The sequence below is a fragment of the Dermacentor andersoni genome, chromosome 8 (assembly GCF_023375885.2).
Source record: "Dermacentor andersoni chromosome 8, qqDerAnde1_hic_scaffold, whole genome shotgun sequence".
In the NCBI taxonomy this organism is placed as follows: Eukaryota; Metazoa; Arthropoda; class Arachnida; order Ixodida; family Ixodidae; genus Dermacentor; species Dermacentor andersoni.
The window spans coordinates 98,483,426-98,497,337 of NC_092821.1; the positions used below are offsets into that span (position 1 = coordinate 98,483,426).

The following is a 13,912-nucleotide window of genomic DNA, read 5'->3' on the forward strand; positions in this document are numbered from 1 at the left end:
AGACTACGTAGACCAGTTAGCAAAAACACGCTAGTGGAAACCTTCTTGGAGTGACGCTCGTTCCTTTGCGCGCGTCTGCCATTTTTCCGACATGGAACAGAATTCACTCCATGATACGGCATGTGCGTTGTGTAGCGCGCAACAGACGCACGCGATGCCAAAAATGAGCTGCAAATAGACCGTTTTTTCGTAGGCGCCGCCATATTGTGAGCGCAGTGGCGCCGCCTATGAGCAGCGCCATACTGGCTTGGATGAAAGCGGTCTTTTGCATGGAGGGTATACGCTCGGCGGTAGGTTCTGGCGTTTGTTTTCGCGGTCGTGCGGTCTGTTTAGTATGACGTGCGTCTTCTACGTGGTAAACGGTTCTGTGAGACGTGCTGAAGTGGTTTAAGGCGTCATGGCCGGAATTCCTGCTGGCGTTGAGGTGGACGGAACACGCAGCGCGATGTGTGCGCGCATATTTGAGCCTACAATCAGCCTCGGAGATAAATAGTGTATTTCTTAATGTTCCAATCATTAATGCGGCCTTATTGCAGTATTATCCTCTATTTTTAAGCTGCGGTTTAAGAGCCATGAAACATACGCGACGATCGTAACAGCGTGAGCGCGGGTACCGTTCTGCTACGATAGGAGCTGTGATGTTATACTTTGACAAGCGTTCAAACTGTTCGCTGCAGGTTACATTGCGTGACAACTTGGTTCGATGGATGAGGTTTCCGCCCCTGAATAAAATAGTTTTGCAAGTAATAGCAGAGCAGTGGGTGCTGGATTACATATATCTTTGTTCTATATACCGCATGGTCCAAGCATACGGCATCAGCGGTTATATATTTATAAACGCTGTGCGGCGTGACTATGCGAAGTCCTATTGCTGCGTTAGCCCGTTTTCTCTTGCTTTTTCGAGAAAGAGGATAACTGAATTTTTTTTTTCGGTTGTGTTCGTTCCGTTCTCTACGACGCACTCACACGTATTACGGAATTTTTGTCCTCATAAATAGCCATCGCATTCTTTTTATCCGATCCCTCTCACATATTATGGCTGTATACAGGCCAAAAAGGCATTGCCGAAGCACACAGCTTACATTTGTATCGTGCTGGCCTCACCAACCGCAGTGATCGTTGTGTTGAGCAGCGCTATCGGCCTCATGCAGGAAGGCTAGCGTAGACATATGGTAATTTGAAGCCTATACTAGACTTGAAGTGCGCGAGAACAATGCCGGTGCATCACACATATTTGATAGCGCCTGCCGCTTAGATGTTTCGTGGTTGCCTTAGGTCGGCCGTGCACGAGCATGCGCTCTTATGCTTTATGTTTTACTCCCTACGCCAGGCGATCAGATATTGAGCAGATTTACCATTTCATGATGCTAATACAGAGACATCGGTTTTCTTTGTTGAATTAAAACTGATATAAGCAAAATAGTTCACAACACATACACACACCGTGACTGATAATGTGCGTACGCCGCGGCTGATAAAACGCGTCACATTTTTGCGCCACCAAGAGATATTTCCGCCTATATACTGTAGTTACCGATGCACCGAAAGGCTTCCTTGACGACCTTATATGAACGGACATGGCGTAAATTTCACAAAGTACCATCTAAAACATCACGAAATCGTTCCGCAGCACGCGACAGCAATACCTTCAAGCAGCGCCGCGCCGGATCGCCCAAGCCAGAGAGGAGGAAAGGCCCTCCGCGCGCCCTATCCTCCTCGCCCGATGAAACGGTCTATACATTCCGGCTGGTTGTCGTTTCACCCTTTCCGCGTCAACTACTGCTTTTAAAGCGAAAGCTTTACTAACCGCGTCGAGGCGAGTTTCGCCATCGCCATCAATTTGACCTTCATTTGACCGCAGCTGCACGTAGCCTTGGCAACGCATCACGTGACTCGTCCCGCCGAGCTCCGCCGCCGGCTTGGCGCATGCGCTCTCCGCAGCTGGGTCGCCGCCTGACCACGTGACTTGCCGCACGCCTGGCTAAGAGGTGCGCCGCGCTCGCCTAATTAGTGCAGGTTTGGCTATGGACGAGAGCGAGGCCCGGCCATCTTTGAGCGTTGCGGGAGGCTTTGAGCCGTCGTCGCCAGGCGGCGTCTGACCACCCCGCGGACATCGCCCGGCGAGCTGCTTCACTGGAGAGGGTCCGGAATGCAACACGCGTCGCACCGTCTAGATCAATGTAGCGACCGCGTTCCCGCCCTGTCCGTTTGTGCTTTGACGCTGCACATATTCGCGACGTCTCTTTGCACGTCTAGCACTTGCGCTTTCCCTCTGGCACAACAAGCGTCGCACCATCGAAGGATGCGTGTCTACCCAAGCCTAATCACAGTCATGTCTAACTACCGACCTAAGCATAGCCGCCATATCTGGCTTAACGATGATTGTATAACTAAGTATAATAATTACAGCTAAATCAACGGTTAACCAATTGAAACCACGACTTAACCAGGCTAAACCAAGCTTTCGCTTTGCATATTCAGAGTTAGCTGATCTAAGCCGCAGTCAATCATTTTTTCAGAAAACCGCCAATATTTCCTGAGTTACATTTTGTTCCTGATTCACTGTGAAGTTTTTGCTATTGCAATATTAGCAGTTCATTTGGTATTTTCAGCTGTCTTTTACCGCCCATTGCTTTCTATGTTTCTTTATTGTAGATAGGCGAGGCCCCATAAACACTCTGCTTAAAGCACATTTTTTGGAACAAAGTCAATCGTGCTAATTTGCTATCCTCCGCAGTGGCGTAGCAACGGGGATAGAAACCCCTTTTTCAACCGGCTTGACTGGGCGCAAATGGCAAAGAATGCTCCGGTATCCAGTAGCCCGAGCTCATGTACCCGATTCGTTGCGCCGCAGAATTGTCGGCTGCAGCTCTATCAACACCCCAAGAAATAATTGCACGAACGTGCGGGCTGAAGAATTTTGTTCGCAGAATGGTCGCTAAACTACTCGCCTTATCGGAATGTTCCATGTGGGGTGCGCTCGTGCCGTGCGTTCATGCTGGGAGCAGGCGTCGCTAAACATACAGTCGGGCGTTGTAAGGCGTTGAGGCTCTTGGGTCCCTCTTCTGTTCAGAACGCGCAGCGAACAAAGACAGCAGCAAGAGGGCGTTCAACGAGCACGCCAGGCGCTCGCGTTTACGTGAAGCGTTCGTTGAGAGCGACGTTGCATAAGTGCGGCCGTCAAAAGTCGCGAATAGGATTCTCTGGATCGTCTTCAGACTCGGTGCCTGGAGTTCCTGGAATTTATCGCCAAATGGAACTTCTTTCAGTCCCTCCCTAATCTTACTGTTATCTTTCGCTTGTTCCTCACGATCTGCGTGTCAGTTGCATCATGCGAATTGAACTTTTCCAAGATAAAGCTGATCAAGACGTCTCTGCGCTCCACCATGAGTGATGAAATGCTGTCAAACTTGGCGATACTGGCCATGGAAAAAGAACACGTAAAAAATATAAACTTTACTACTGTAATTAATGAGTTTGCAGAAGCGAAGTGTGGAAAAAGAACTTCTGAAGGACATGTGTCCTTACCGGTCATTACTTTAGTGCAAAAGGCTCGATGCACCACCATGGTTTGTGCATCGGCAATATGTATACAATGTTCTATTTATCGATATTGAATCATTGTATTAGTTTTTGATCAGTTTATCGGTGTTGAATAAAATATCTTTCTCCTAGTCCTAGCTAACCATTGCTTTATCATTTTGTTGTTGCGTGACTTCATATGCAGTGTCTGTATCAGTTACACGGAATTTTATAAGAAAAAGGTAAATTTTGTAATAATATTTCCTGATATTATATGATGTGATGTGTCTTTGTGATTACTATGAACTCGGTAGCGTGAAAAATATGGCAGATAAGTTATGACCATATCCTCAATAATCCCTTAAATAGTACTTATAGAGGAAGCACTTTAATTCGAGAATTGAGGACTCAGTCATATTATTAACTCAACAAAAACTTCTTAAACAAAATCGTTTTGGGTGCTACAGCCTGCAGTACTTCGGCACTGCGGGCGGTGCGCAGTATGGCAGCAGCGAAAGAAATATGAAATAGTGGACCAGTGACGTGATCCCTCAATCCTCTCCATTGCGAGTGCAGACCAACAGTAGTGCAAGCTTTCGCTGGCACGGGCTTCATCGCGGCCTTCTTTTTTTTTATGGTGACGCCAAGAATCGACGCAAAGCGTGCTCTATTCTGTTCTTAACCTTGTGGTGGTACCACAGCTCGGATAATCACGTTTGTTCGTATAGCAGCATATAAAAACAAGGCTTTATTGATCAGAATGAAGAGAACTCGTAATTATCATAGCATTGGCGCCCGCGCCGCAGGGAGGCAGGTGGCGTTTCCTAATAGGATGGGGAGATCAGCTTCGCTGACACACAATTTAATTTTTGTTTTCGGTCAGGGCTGCCCTCAGCCAAAATACTGCGCGCCATAGTACCTACGACGATTTTTGTGAAGTTGTTGTTGGGCAAGATATGAATGTCGGGCTTCAATTTTGCAAATGCAATACTGCCTCTAAAATAAAATTGGTAATTAAAACTTTATAAAGATATTTTTTTGTTACTTGCGACGCGAGCCATATTTTCCACGATGCCGCATTTGTATTGGCTGCCAAGCCTTACAGTCTGACAGAAGATGTGCGCATGCGCTTATCACAAGTTATCAGTGCAGCACCCTGTGTTACTTGGCACAGAAAAAACAACGTGTATAGAGCTGCATTCGCGATCTCTGGGGAAGAAAGCGAAGGAGAGGGGGACCCGGGAGACGTGCGCGGTATCCAAGGCGGCTGTACTGGTGCTAAAACCCGGAAATGTCGATATCCTCGCCTTCTTCGACTACACCCGGGGGAGGGGGAGGGGGGGGGCGTTTACAGAAGTCCTATGGGCCCCGGGTGCCAGACGACCTAGCTACGCCAATGATCCTCCGTGCGATGAGTTAGTGCTTGCGCGGCGTGCAAAGTAGATAGCAGAGGCGCCGGCGACAAATCGTTTTTGTCCAGCCGCGTCCACACTGGAGAGGTCGCCTGACTAAATCTTTCTCGTAAACATTAGTATGAGTAAGTCCAAGCTCCGACCATGAATTCCTAAAGCTTTTCATTGCTTGCGGTGAATAAACCTCCAAACACACCACGATTCCGGCATTGGGAAGGCAGTCGTCGTCGCTGCAGCCACTTGTTCCCTAGCCGCCATTGTTAAAACCAAGGGGAGTCAGACTTCTGCCTCAATTTCAGCTGCGCCCTCAGAAAGTTAATTTTCTGTGAAAATGGTGCCACTTAATATCGCAGCATTCACAGAAGAGCGATAAAACGACTGCCGGTACTCAGTAGACGAAACGAAATGCCTGGACGACTGTGACTAATTCTTTGCATGTGAAGTGTTAACAAAGGTGACAGGAGCCTCGGCATGGGGCACTAGAATGTGCTTGCGGATAGATACCTGGCTTCTGCTCTTTACATAGAGCGATGTTCATACATTCCAGTCCTGCCGGTGAGTTTATCAACTTTTCCTTGCAGCTTGTCCGATAGATGCCTGCCGGAATGCTTGTCAGGAGGCAGAACCCAACAGAACGGTGCTCTCTGTATCATGCTCGGCGTCTGACATGTGCTCCTGTTCATACGAAGATGGTAAGCAGCTCGAAAGCATAAAAGTGGAAGATCACAAATGCAAACAGGGTTGGCTGTGCCGTGCAGTACACGAGTCGCTGAAGTTAGGCGGGTCAACACGAGCTCTATTCAGGATCATGCCTGTCACTGCAGTGAATTCGATCGACGAGTGTTGTCATAATAAGCCATGCACACAGTATGCGTCCTCAATCGTGACATGTATCAGTAAGACATGGCACAATTATAGGGCGCAACTCACTTAATCACCAATAAAATCTGCAAGGTTAAAATGAGAAGTTCGCAGAGAAATTACCTAGATAATGTAGCTTGAGCCACTGATGTACAAGTACCCACCATGAAAAATTGTCACACGCAAAAGAGAACTCGAGCTGCGAATGCTAAGTAACAATCATCAGCCCAAGCAGCAATGCATCAGAAGATATCGGAAAGGCAGAAATTATAATGTTCTTGCATCTAGCGAAACTCTTAACGCAGTTTATTCCTTCTCGTTTCAGAATGTCTAGCCTCAAAATGTGAAGACTACTGCAAGGTGGCAGTCCCGGAAGCGGACCCTAAAAAGGCAACCTGTAAAGATAACGTGTGTTACTGTGCCAAGCCACAGGGTACGTGCTGCTCAAAAATTATAACCATTACACTCTGTGAAGATGGAATGGCAGCGAAAGCCGAGAATAGTCAAACCTCTCAAACGAAAAGCAAAGTGCTTTCGCTGCCATTCCATCATCAGAAAGTTGATTGGTTGTCATTCTTTTTATCCAGGAAGATTCATCGGAACTTGAAATCCGCAACGTTGAAGTTCACTCGGTCCATCCGGTACCTCTGCCACAGTATTGCGTTGCAAGTCTGACGTCGTTGCTCGTTCGGAGGTGCCTGGGATCGCGATTGTCGTATGCGTTCAGCATTGCCGGAACGTTTATCGTCGGTGGTAGTTTCGCGCCGTCGCCGTTGACATTCTCGTTGCTAGTGCCTCCGGCGCTCCTCGTACGCATGTTGTTCTTCGGGTGTACGAACTATACGGGTCCGCCCCATCAATAACGCAGCTGTTGAATGGCTCACACACCCCTAATCAATGGGTCATAGCCAGTTAAACACAGCCTCCCAATTACGACGACAGAAGAGATGCGAATTCTATGCTGGAATGGTCCCACGTGTAACAAGAATAGTCCAAGGGTGCGTTACAGGTTCCTGAGCCCACAGGGATATGTGCCATTGAGCTTGGACCCTGTCTGCAGTATCACCAGGATCGGCCCACATGATGATTTTTTTTTCTGTTGACGGACACCGAAATAACTATGGAAGGTTAGTCCTATAAAGCTTTCGCTGTAATATAACATGAGGGCACTTAATTATAAACACCAGTAGTTGCATTTGTATGAGCAAATTAAATGTTATAAAAAGCAACGAAGACAGCTACTATCCAGTATCGACTGTCCACAGGAAGCCTACTATGAAAGCATGGCTTTCGGCGGTTTTTTTTTCCAGAGATTGGTTCTCGCTTTAGAGGGATGAAGGCTTAGCCTATGGTCACACAGGCAATACGCAATGTCACTGCAACATAACGGTTGCAGTGACGTTGCGATCTGTCATTGTGACATTGCAATCTATCACAAGTATGGCAAAGCACGCCGGGCCGTCACAAATGGTGCCACCATGCCACTGCAGAGAAACCGGCATCTTTTGAGCACTGTGGCCGCCGACACAGCACTTGCCATTGCCTCGGACTGGCTTGCTCCAAGCAACATACGCCACCATACATGCTCCCCTCGCTAGTATGTCAACGCTTGGAGGTGTCAAATTGGTTTTATAAATACTTCGCAACTCTTTAATGCATGCTACATACGTGAGCTTCTAGTTGCTAAACTTCAGTTTAAGCTTCAGTGGCATCTGTCACAACCCTGCATGACTCCGTCAGGCCCGATGGCTGCAGACAGAAAAATATTCAACGGACCTGTCAGCTTCTGCGATAAGGCACTTTGCTTCAGAAATGAAGTAGTCTTAAATTCCTTTTTTCGTTGTTGCTCGCGGTCTTTTAGCGCTCCCGAACTGTTGGTAGCAGCCTTTATACTGCGGAGTTTTCCAATTCAGACCTTATAGCTAACTATTCGACGCATCATATGAATTGTCAAATGCTTTTTTTCAGCATATACTTGTGACTGTTTCCATAATTTGTAGTTTACGTTCATTCAAATATTCAAAACACAGTGAAAAGGTACTGATCGCAAAATGGCGTAATCTTTCTTTTATTGAAGTTAGTGTTCTCTGTTGCTAATAACTAACACCCACGTTCAGATAGAATGCTGTCGCTGTTTCGACTGTCATAATCTTTACGTTAGGAGTTAAACGGCTCACTTATAGATTTGAGGGGAAGCCCTCAGGAGAAAACTCAAAACCACACTACCATGTAAGGTGCTTAATACTTGTTGTAGTAAAGAACTACAGGGCTGCCTTACTAATTGTTTATGCATGTACGTTTTATGTATGCGTACTACTTACGTGCCGAGAATTAAGACTTGAGTACTCGGTGCCATTCACAAATACGATTGATCGCATGACCAGCACGACAGCTTTGCGTTGGCTGGACAAACGGCCGTGATCACAGTTTCGTGAAACTATGCGAGCTTATTTTTGCATGCCGGCCGCCGACAAGTGCTGGCAACTTTGACACTTTCGGTTGAACTAACTGGCTAGTCACTTCACCAAGCTCGCTGCACAGGCAAGTGCCGGCAGAAATGCAAGCGGCTGCACATGTACAACATGGCACACGTGTGCGTATTGCTCACAATGATCGTCCGCGAACCCCCGAGTTAAGCCTGTTTCGCGAAGCACATCACCCGCTGCAACACCTCTGAACTGCTGCTAAAAACGAACATTTAGAGCATTTATTTCAAACTGCCGCAAAAAAGAAACGTTTAAAGCATTTATTTTTTCTTCCTAAATTGTAGGACCGCAAGAACCCACGACAACAGCACCACGTAAGTATAGTATTTCCGCTCTAATAAATGTTCGGTGTAATTTACCACGACATTGGCTCTGTACTAAACTACATGTGATATTCTAGCATGATAGAGGAACTACGCAGACCAGTGAGCACAAACACGATAATAGAAACAATGCTGGTGTGAAACTCATTACTTCGCGTGCGTCTTCCATATTTTTCCGACATGGAACAGAGTTCACTCCATGTTACTTGATGCGCGTTGCGCAGAGCGCAATACACGCACGCAATGCCAAAAAGAAGCTGCAAATACATTCCGTCTGGTTGTCGCTTAACCCTTTCCGCGTCAACTTCTATTTTTTAGAATGGCACCAATATTTCCCGAGTTATATTTTGTTGTCGCTGATTCAATGTGAACAGTTTTTACTGTCAATTGCTTATGTTTTGGATTGCAGATAGGCTAGGCTGCATAAACAGTCTGCATAAAGCACGACATTTCTTGTAATGAAGTTAAGCGCGCTAATTTTCTATCCTCCATGCGACGCGTTAGTGCTTGCGCAGCGTGGAAAGTAAATCGCAAAGGCGCTAGTGACATCGTTTTAGTCGAGCCTCGTCGACTCCGCAGAGGTCGCCAGGGGCTCTAAATCTTTCTTGCAATCATTAGTGTGAATAATTCCAAGCGCCGACCATGAATTCCTAAAGCTTTCTCATTGTTTACTTGCGGTGAAGAAACTTCCAAACACACCATGATTGCGGCACTGGAAAGGCGGTCGTCTTTGCTGCAACCGCTTGTTTCCGCGCAACCAATGACAAAATCCAGGGGAGCCAGACTTCTGCCACAATTTCAACTGCGCCTTCTAAAAGTTCGTTTTCTGTGAAGATGGTGCCACTTAATATCGCAGCATTCACAGAAGAATGATAAAACGACTGCCGGCACTCAATTGACGAAACGAAACGCTTGGATGACTGAGACTCGGTCTTGGCATGGGAAGTGTTAAAAAAGGCGACAGGAGCCTGAGCGTGGGGCCCTTGATAGATGCTTGCCGATGGATGCCTGGCTTCTGCTATAGATGCCCGGCTTCAGGTCTTTACATACGCGATTTTTGTACATTTCAGTCTTGCACGCGAGTGAGTGAGTGAGTGAGTGAGTGAGTGAGTGAGTGAGTGAGTGAGTGAGTGAGTGAGTGAGTGAGTGAGTGAGTGAGTGAGTGAGTGAGTGAGTGAGTGAGTGAGTGAGTGAGTGAGTGAGTGAGTGAGTGAGTGAGTGAGTGAGTGAGTGAGTGAGTGAGTGAGTGAGTGAGTGAGTGAGTGAGTGAGTGAGTGAGTGAGTGAGTGAGTGAGTGAGTGAGTGAGTGAGTGAGTGAGTGAGTGAGTGAGTGAGTGAGTGAGTGAGTGAGTGAGTGAGTGAGTGAGTGAGTGAGTGAGTGAGTGAGTGAGTGAGTGAGTGAGTGAGTGAGTGAGTGAGTGAGTGAGTGAGTGAGTGAGTGAGTGAGTGAGTGAGTGAGTGAGTGAGTGAGTGAGTGAGTGAGTGAGTGAGTGAGTGAGTGAACTTTATTCGGTCCAGAGAAAACGCAAGGGAGAACCCGCGCCACCTGGCTAGTCCCATGTAGTTGAACTTTTCTTTTCCTTGCAGCTTGTCCGATAGATGCCTGCCGGAATGCTTGTCAGGAGGCAGAACCCAACAGAACGGTGCTCTCTGTATCATGCTCGGCGTCTGACATGTGCTCCTGTGCATACGAAGATGGTAAGAAGCTCGAAAGCATAAAAGTGGAAGATCACAAATGCAAACAGGATTGACTGTGTTGTGTAGTACACGAGTCGCTGAAATTTGGCGCGTCAACACGAGCTCTATTCAGGCTCATGCCTGTCGCTACAATGAATCCGATCGACGAGTGTTGTTATGATAAGCCATGCACACAGTACATGTCCTCAATCATGACATGTATCAGTAAGACACAGCACAGTTATAGACCGCAAATGACTTAAGCACCAATAAAATTTGCAAGGTTAAAATGAGAAGTTCTCAGAGAAATTACCTACATAATGTACTTTCAGCCACTGATTTACAAGTACCCATCATGAAAAATCGTCACACGTAAAACAGAACAAAAGCTGCGCATTCTAAGTAATAATCATCAGCCCAAGCACCAATAAATCAGCAGATATCGGGAAGGCAGAAATTATAATGTCCTTGTATCTTGCGAAACTCTTAACGCCGTTAATTCCTTCTCATTTCAGAGTGTCTAGCCTCAAAATGTGAAGACTACTGCAAGGTGGCAGTCCCCGAAGCGGACCCTAAAAAGGCAACCTGTAAAGATAACGTTTGCTACTGTGCCAAGCCACAGGGTACGTGCTGCTCAATATAACATGAGACCACTTAATTATAAAACCCAGTAGCGTTTGTATGAGTAAATTAAACGTTATAAAAAGCAATGAAGTCCGCTGCTATCCCGTATCGAACTGTCTACAGGAAGCCTACTATTAAGGTACTGATTTCGCTGGTTTTTCGAGATTCTTTCTCTATTTAGAGAGATGAAGGTTTAGCCTATGGTCACACAGGCAGTACGCAATGTTACTGCAACAGAACGGTGGCGCAATCTGTCACAAGTATGGAAAAGCACGCCACGCCGTCACAGATGGCGCCACCGTGCTGTTGCAGAGAAATCGGCATCTTTTGAGCAGTGTGCCCGCAGACACGGCACTTTCCATTGCCCAGCAGCAGGAAGGGCGCACATAGATCTGTCCCCTGGCCAGAATATGCACAACCTACAGAAGATGAATGGCCTATTTAAAATATCGCATCTTTATGCAATAAAGCTGCAGCATCCAAATGACAGCGCATCACTGCCGGAGCCTAAGGCTCAACATAACATACAGGAGCACGATACGTGGTAGATCCGAGCTGCTAATTTTGCTGACTTACTCCCTCCTCCTATACTTCCCTAATTATACCTCTGGCTTCAGCTCCGAAAACTTCTTACCTTATTGGCTTTTGTATCCAAATTTATTTTGGATTATCATTCGCGATGGTCCCTCAATATGTTATATTTTGATTGGCGTCTAAGCCTGTCATACCTCATGGTCGTGCAGGCCTAGCCCCCCCCCCCCCTTTGTTTATGTTCTTTTTGCACTGGGAGAAACAACTAAGCCATTGCCTCGGAATTGTTTGCTTCAAGCTGCATTCGCCACTACACATGCTCACCTTACTCGTACGTCAACGCTTGAAGGCGTCAAATCGTTTTTATAAATATTTCGTGACTCTTTAATTCATCCTACTTAGGTGAGCTTCTAGTGGCTAAACTTCACATTATGCTTCAGTGGCATGTTTGACAACCCTGCATGACTTCGTCAGGCCCGATGGCTGCAGACAGAAAAATTCTCAACGGAGCTCTCAGCTTCAGCGATAACGCACTTTGGTTCAAAAATGAAGTAGTCCTAAATTCATTTTTTTATTATTGCTCACACTCTTTTCTGAATTGCTGGTAGTAGTCTTTATGCTGCGAAGTTTTCCAATTCAGACCTTAGCTAACTACTCGGCGCATCATATGCATAGCCAAATGCTTTCTAGCAGCATGTACTTGTGAGTGTTTCCATAAGGTGTTGTTTGCGTTCATTCAAACATTCAAAACATAGTGAAAACTTACTGATCGTAAAATGGTGTAACCTTTCATTTCTTTTATTGAGGTTAGTTTGGTTCGACACAGTCGCACTGCTGTCTCGCTTCCTAGTGTATTTGTATTTTTTCGACGTTTCGCCAAATAGAATTGTCGAAGACGTCGGACGACTCGCCAAGATACCTTCCCTACCCGGGGGGGGGGGGGGGGGGGGGCGTCGCCTCCCGTCGCTTCGATAGGAGCCTGCATAAACGACCGATCTGGTAGCGGCGAGAGCTCCGTCATGACTACGCCTGACCTGACACCGGGCCAGAGGCAACCGACTGACCCTGAGAGCAACCGCGAATGTAAACGATATAAGGCTACAGAAACAGACGACGAGTCTACGCTTATAGATGACTGACATCACAGATCTGGACGATGAAGGCTTCAGGCTTGTGCGTCACCACAATGAGAGGACCGTCCGAATCCCAGTGATTATTACTCCTGCCAAAGAAGGAGCCCACCTGAAAAAAGTGAATCACATTGTTCTGTCTACGGAAATTGAGAAAATTCTTGGCGCATAACAGTTAGGAGCCGATTTACTGCTCAAGTACCGCTGCTTCTAGATGTCCAGACAGAAGAGCATGTGAACTCCCTTCTCAGTTGCAAGTCAATCTCAGGGACTGCAATCTCAGCACGAGTGCCCAAATCGTACCTGCAAAACATGTGTATTATTAGAGGAGTATTGAAGTGGTACACTGATGAGGAACTGTTGGAATACCTAAAGCCACAAGGTGTTTATCATGCAAGGAGAGTCACGCGACGCGTCCAAACTTCCGAATCCGATTGGGAGTCCAGGCGAACCAGCACCGTGGTTCTTACGTTCGCTCCAAACACAGACCGTCCAGAGAAGGTCAACTTGTGCTTTACGAGACACGAGACCATCCACTACATTGAGACACCACCTCGTTTCTTCAAGTGTCAGCGCTATGGACACGTGGCCAAGTACTGCCGTGGTGAGCAGCAGTGTAAGAGATGTGGAGGACCGCTTGATTTCAAAACATGCGCGTCCAGCAAGAACTTTCTTTGTGAAAACTGTAGTGGTGGTCATCCAGCTAGTTATAGCAAGTGTCCTACACGGGTGGCGGCAATAAAGCAAAAGAAAACGTTTATCTTCGGACCAACATGAAAGGATGAGAAAAATACGACGAAAAAGACGGAGAGTCGCAGAGAGTCAGAGGAAATCACATGGAGCTCAAAGAGTGAAACTGATTTTCCAAGCCTGAAGCCTTCTCCAAGAATCCAGGAAACAGTGGTGCCATCGCGCAGCGGACCGGCTAAAGCAGTCAAATCAATTAACAGAGGCCCCGTAGGCGAGAAGACTGCTGAACAACCGGAACAGCGAAGTTATGTGTCTGCACTGCAGCGACCCCAATCGCGTTGCGATGAAAAAACACCACAGGAGGACTGTCAGCAGGTGCTACGTGCTCTCTTCAAGGCCTTGCGATCACACATAGAGAAGATGCCGGTGAGTTCGATGAAGGACATGTTCGAAGTAGTCCTGGCTCTCGAGTCAGTGATTCTAAGCTCTGCCTCTTCTTTAAGCACCTAACAATATGGATGCGGTCAGGACACAATGTTCACCATCTCGCCCAAAGGTGCCACTTATTATGCAATGGAACTGTGCGGTCTTGCGTGCCATTTACCTGAACTTTCGCTTTTCTTACGCAACGTGCCTGTGCCAATATTGGCCCTGTC

At 46.9% G+C, this 13,912-nt stretch overlaps 2 protein-coding genes across 12 annotated transcripts in view; one reads left to right on the forward strand and one right to left on the reverse strand.

The window, feature by feature from the left end:
• Nucleotides 1-13,912, forward strand: part of LOC126528887 (uncharacterized) — a 160,932-nt gene that overhangs the window by 128,164 nt on the left and 18,856 nt on the right. For 10 of the 11 annotated variants that reach the window (XM_055069753.2, XM_072289826.1, XM_072289824.1 and 7 more), the window contains 5 exons: nt 5,516-5,626; nt 6,121-6,228; nt 8,566-8,595; nt 10,192-10,302; nt 10,797-10,904. In XM_055069753.2, the coding sequence (XP_054925728.2) occupies nt 5,516-5,626; nt 6,121-6,228; nt 8,566-8,595; nt 10,192-10,302; nt 10,797-10,904 (468 nt within the window). The remainder of the gene's footprint in view (nt 1-5,515; nt 5,627-6,120; nt 6,229-8,565; nt 8,596-10,191; nt 10,303-10,796; nt 10,905-13,912) is intronic. The other variant, XM_072289831.1, reaches the window with a different exon arrangement.
• Nucleotides 1-13,912, reverse strand: part of LOC126529306 (AP-5 complex subunit zeta-1-like) — a 102,835-nt gene that overhangs the window by 18,468 nt on the left and 70,455 nt on the right. The window lies entirely within an intron of this gene.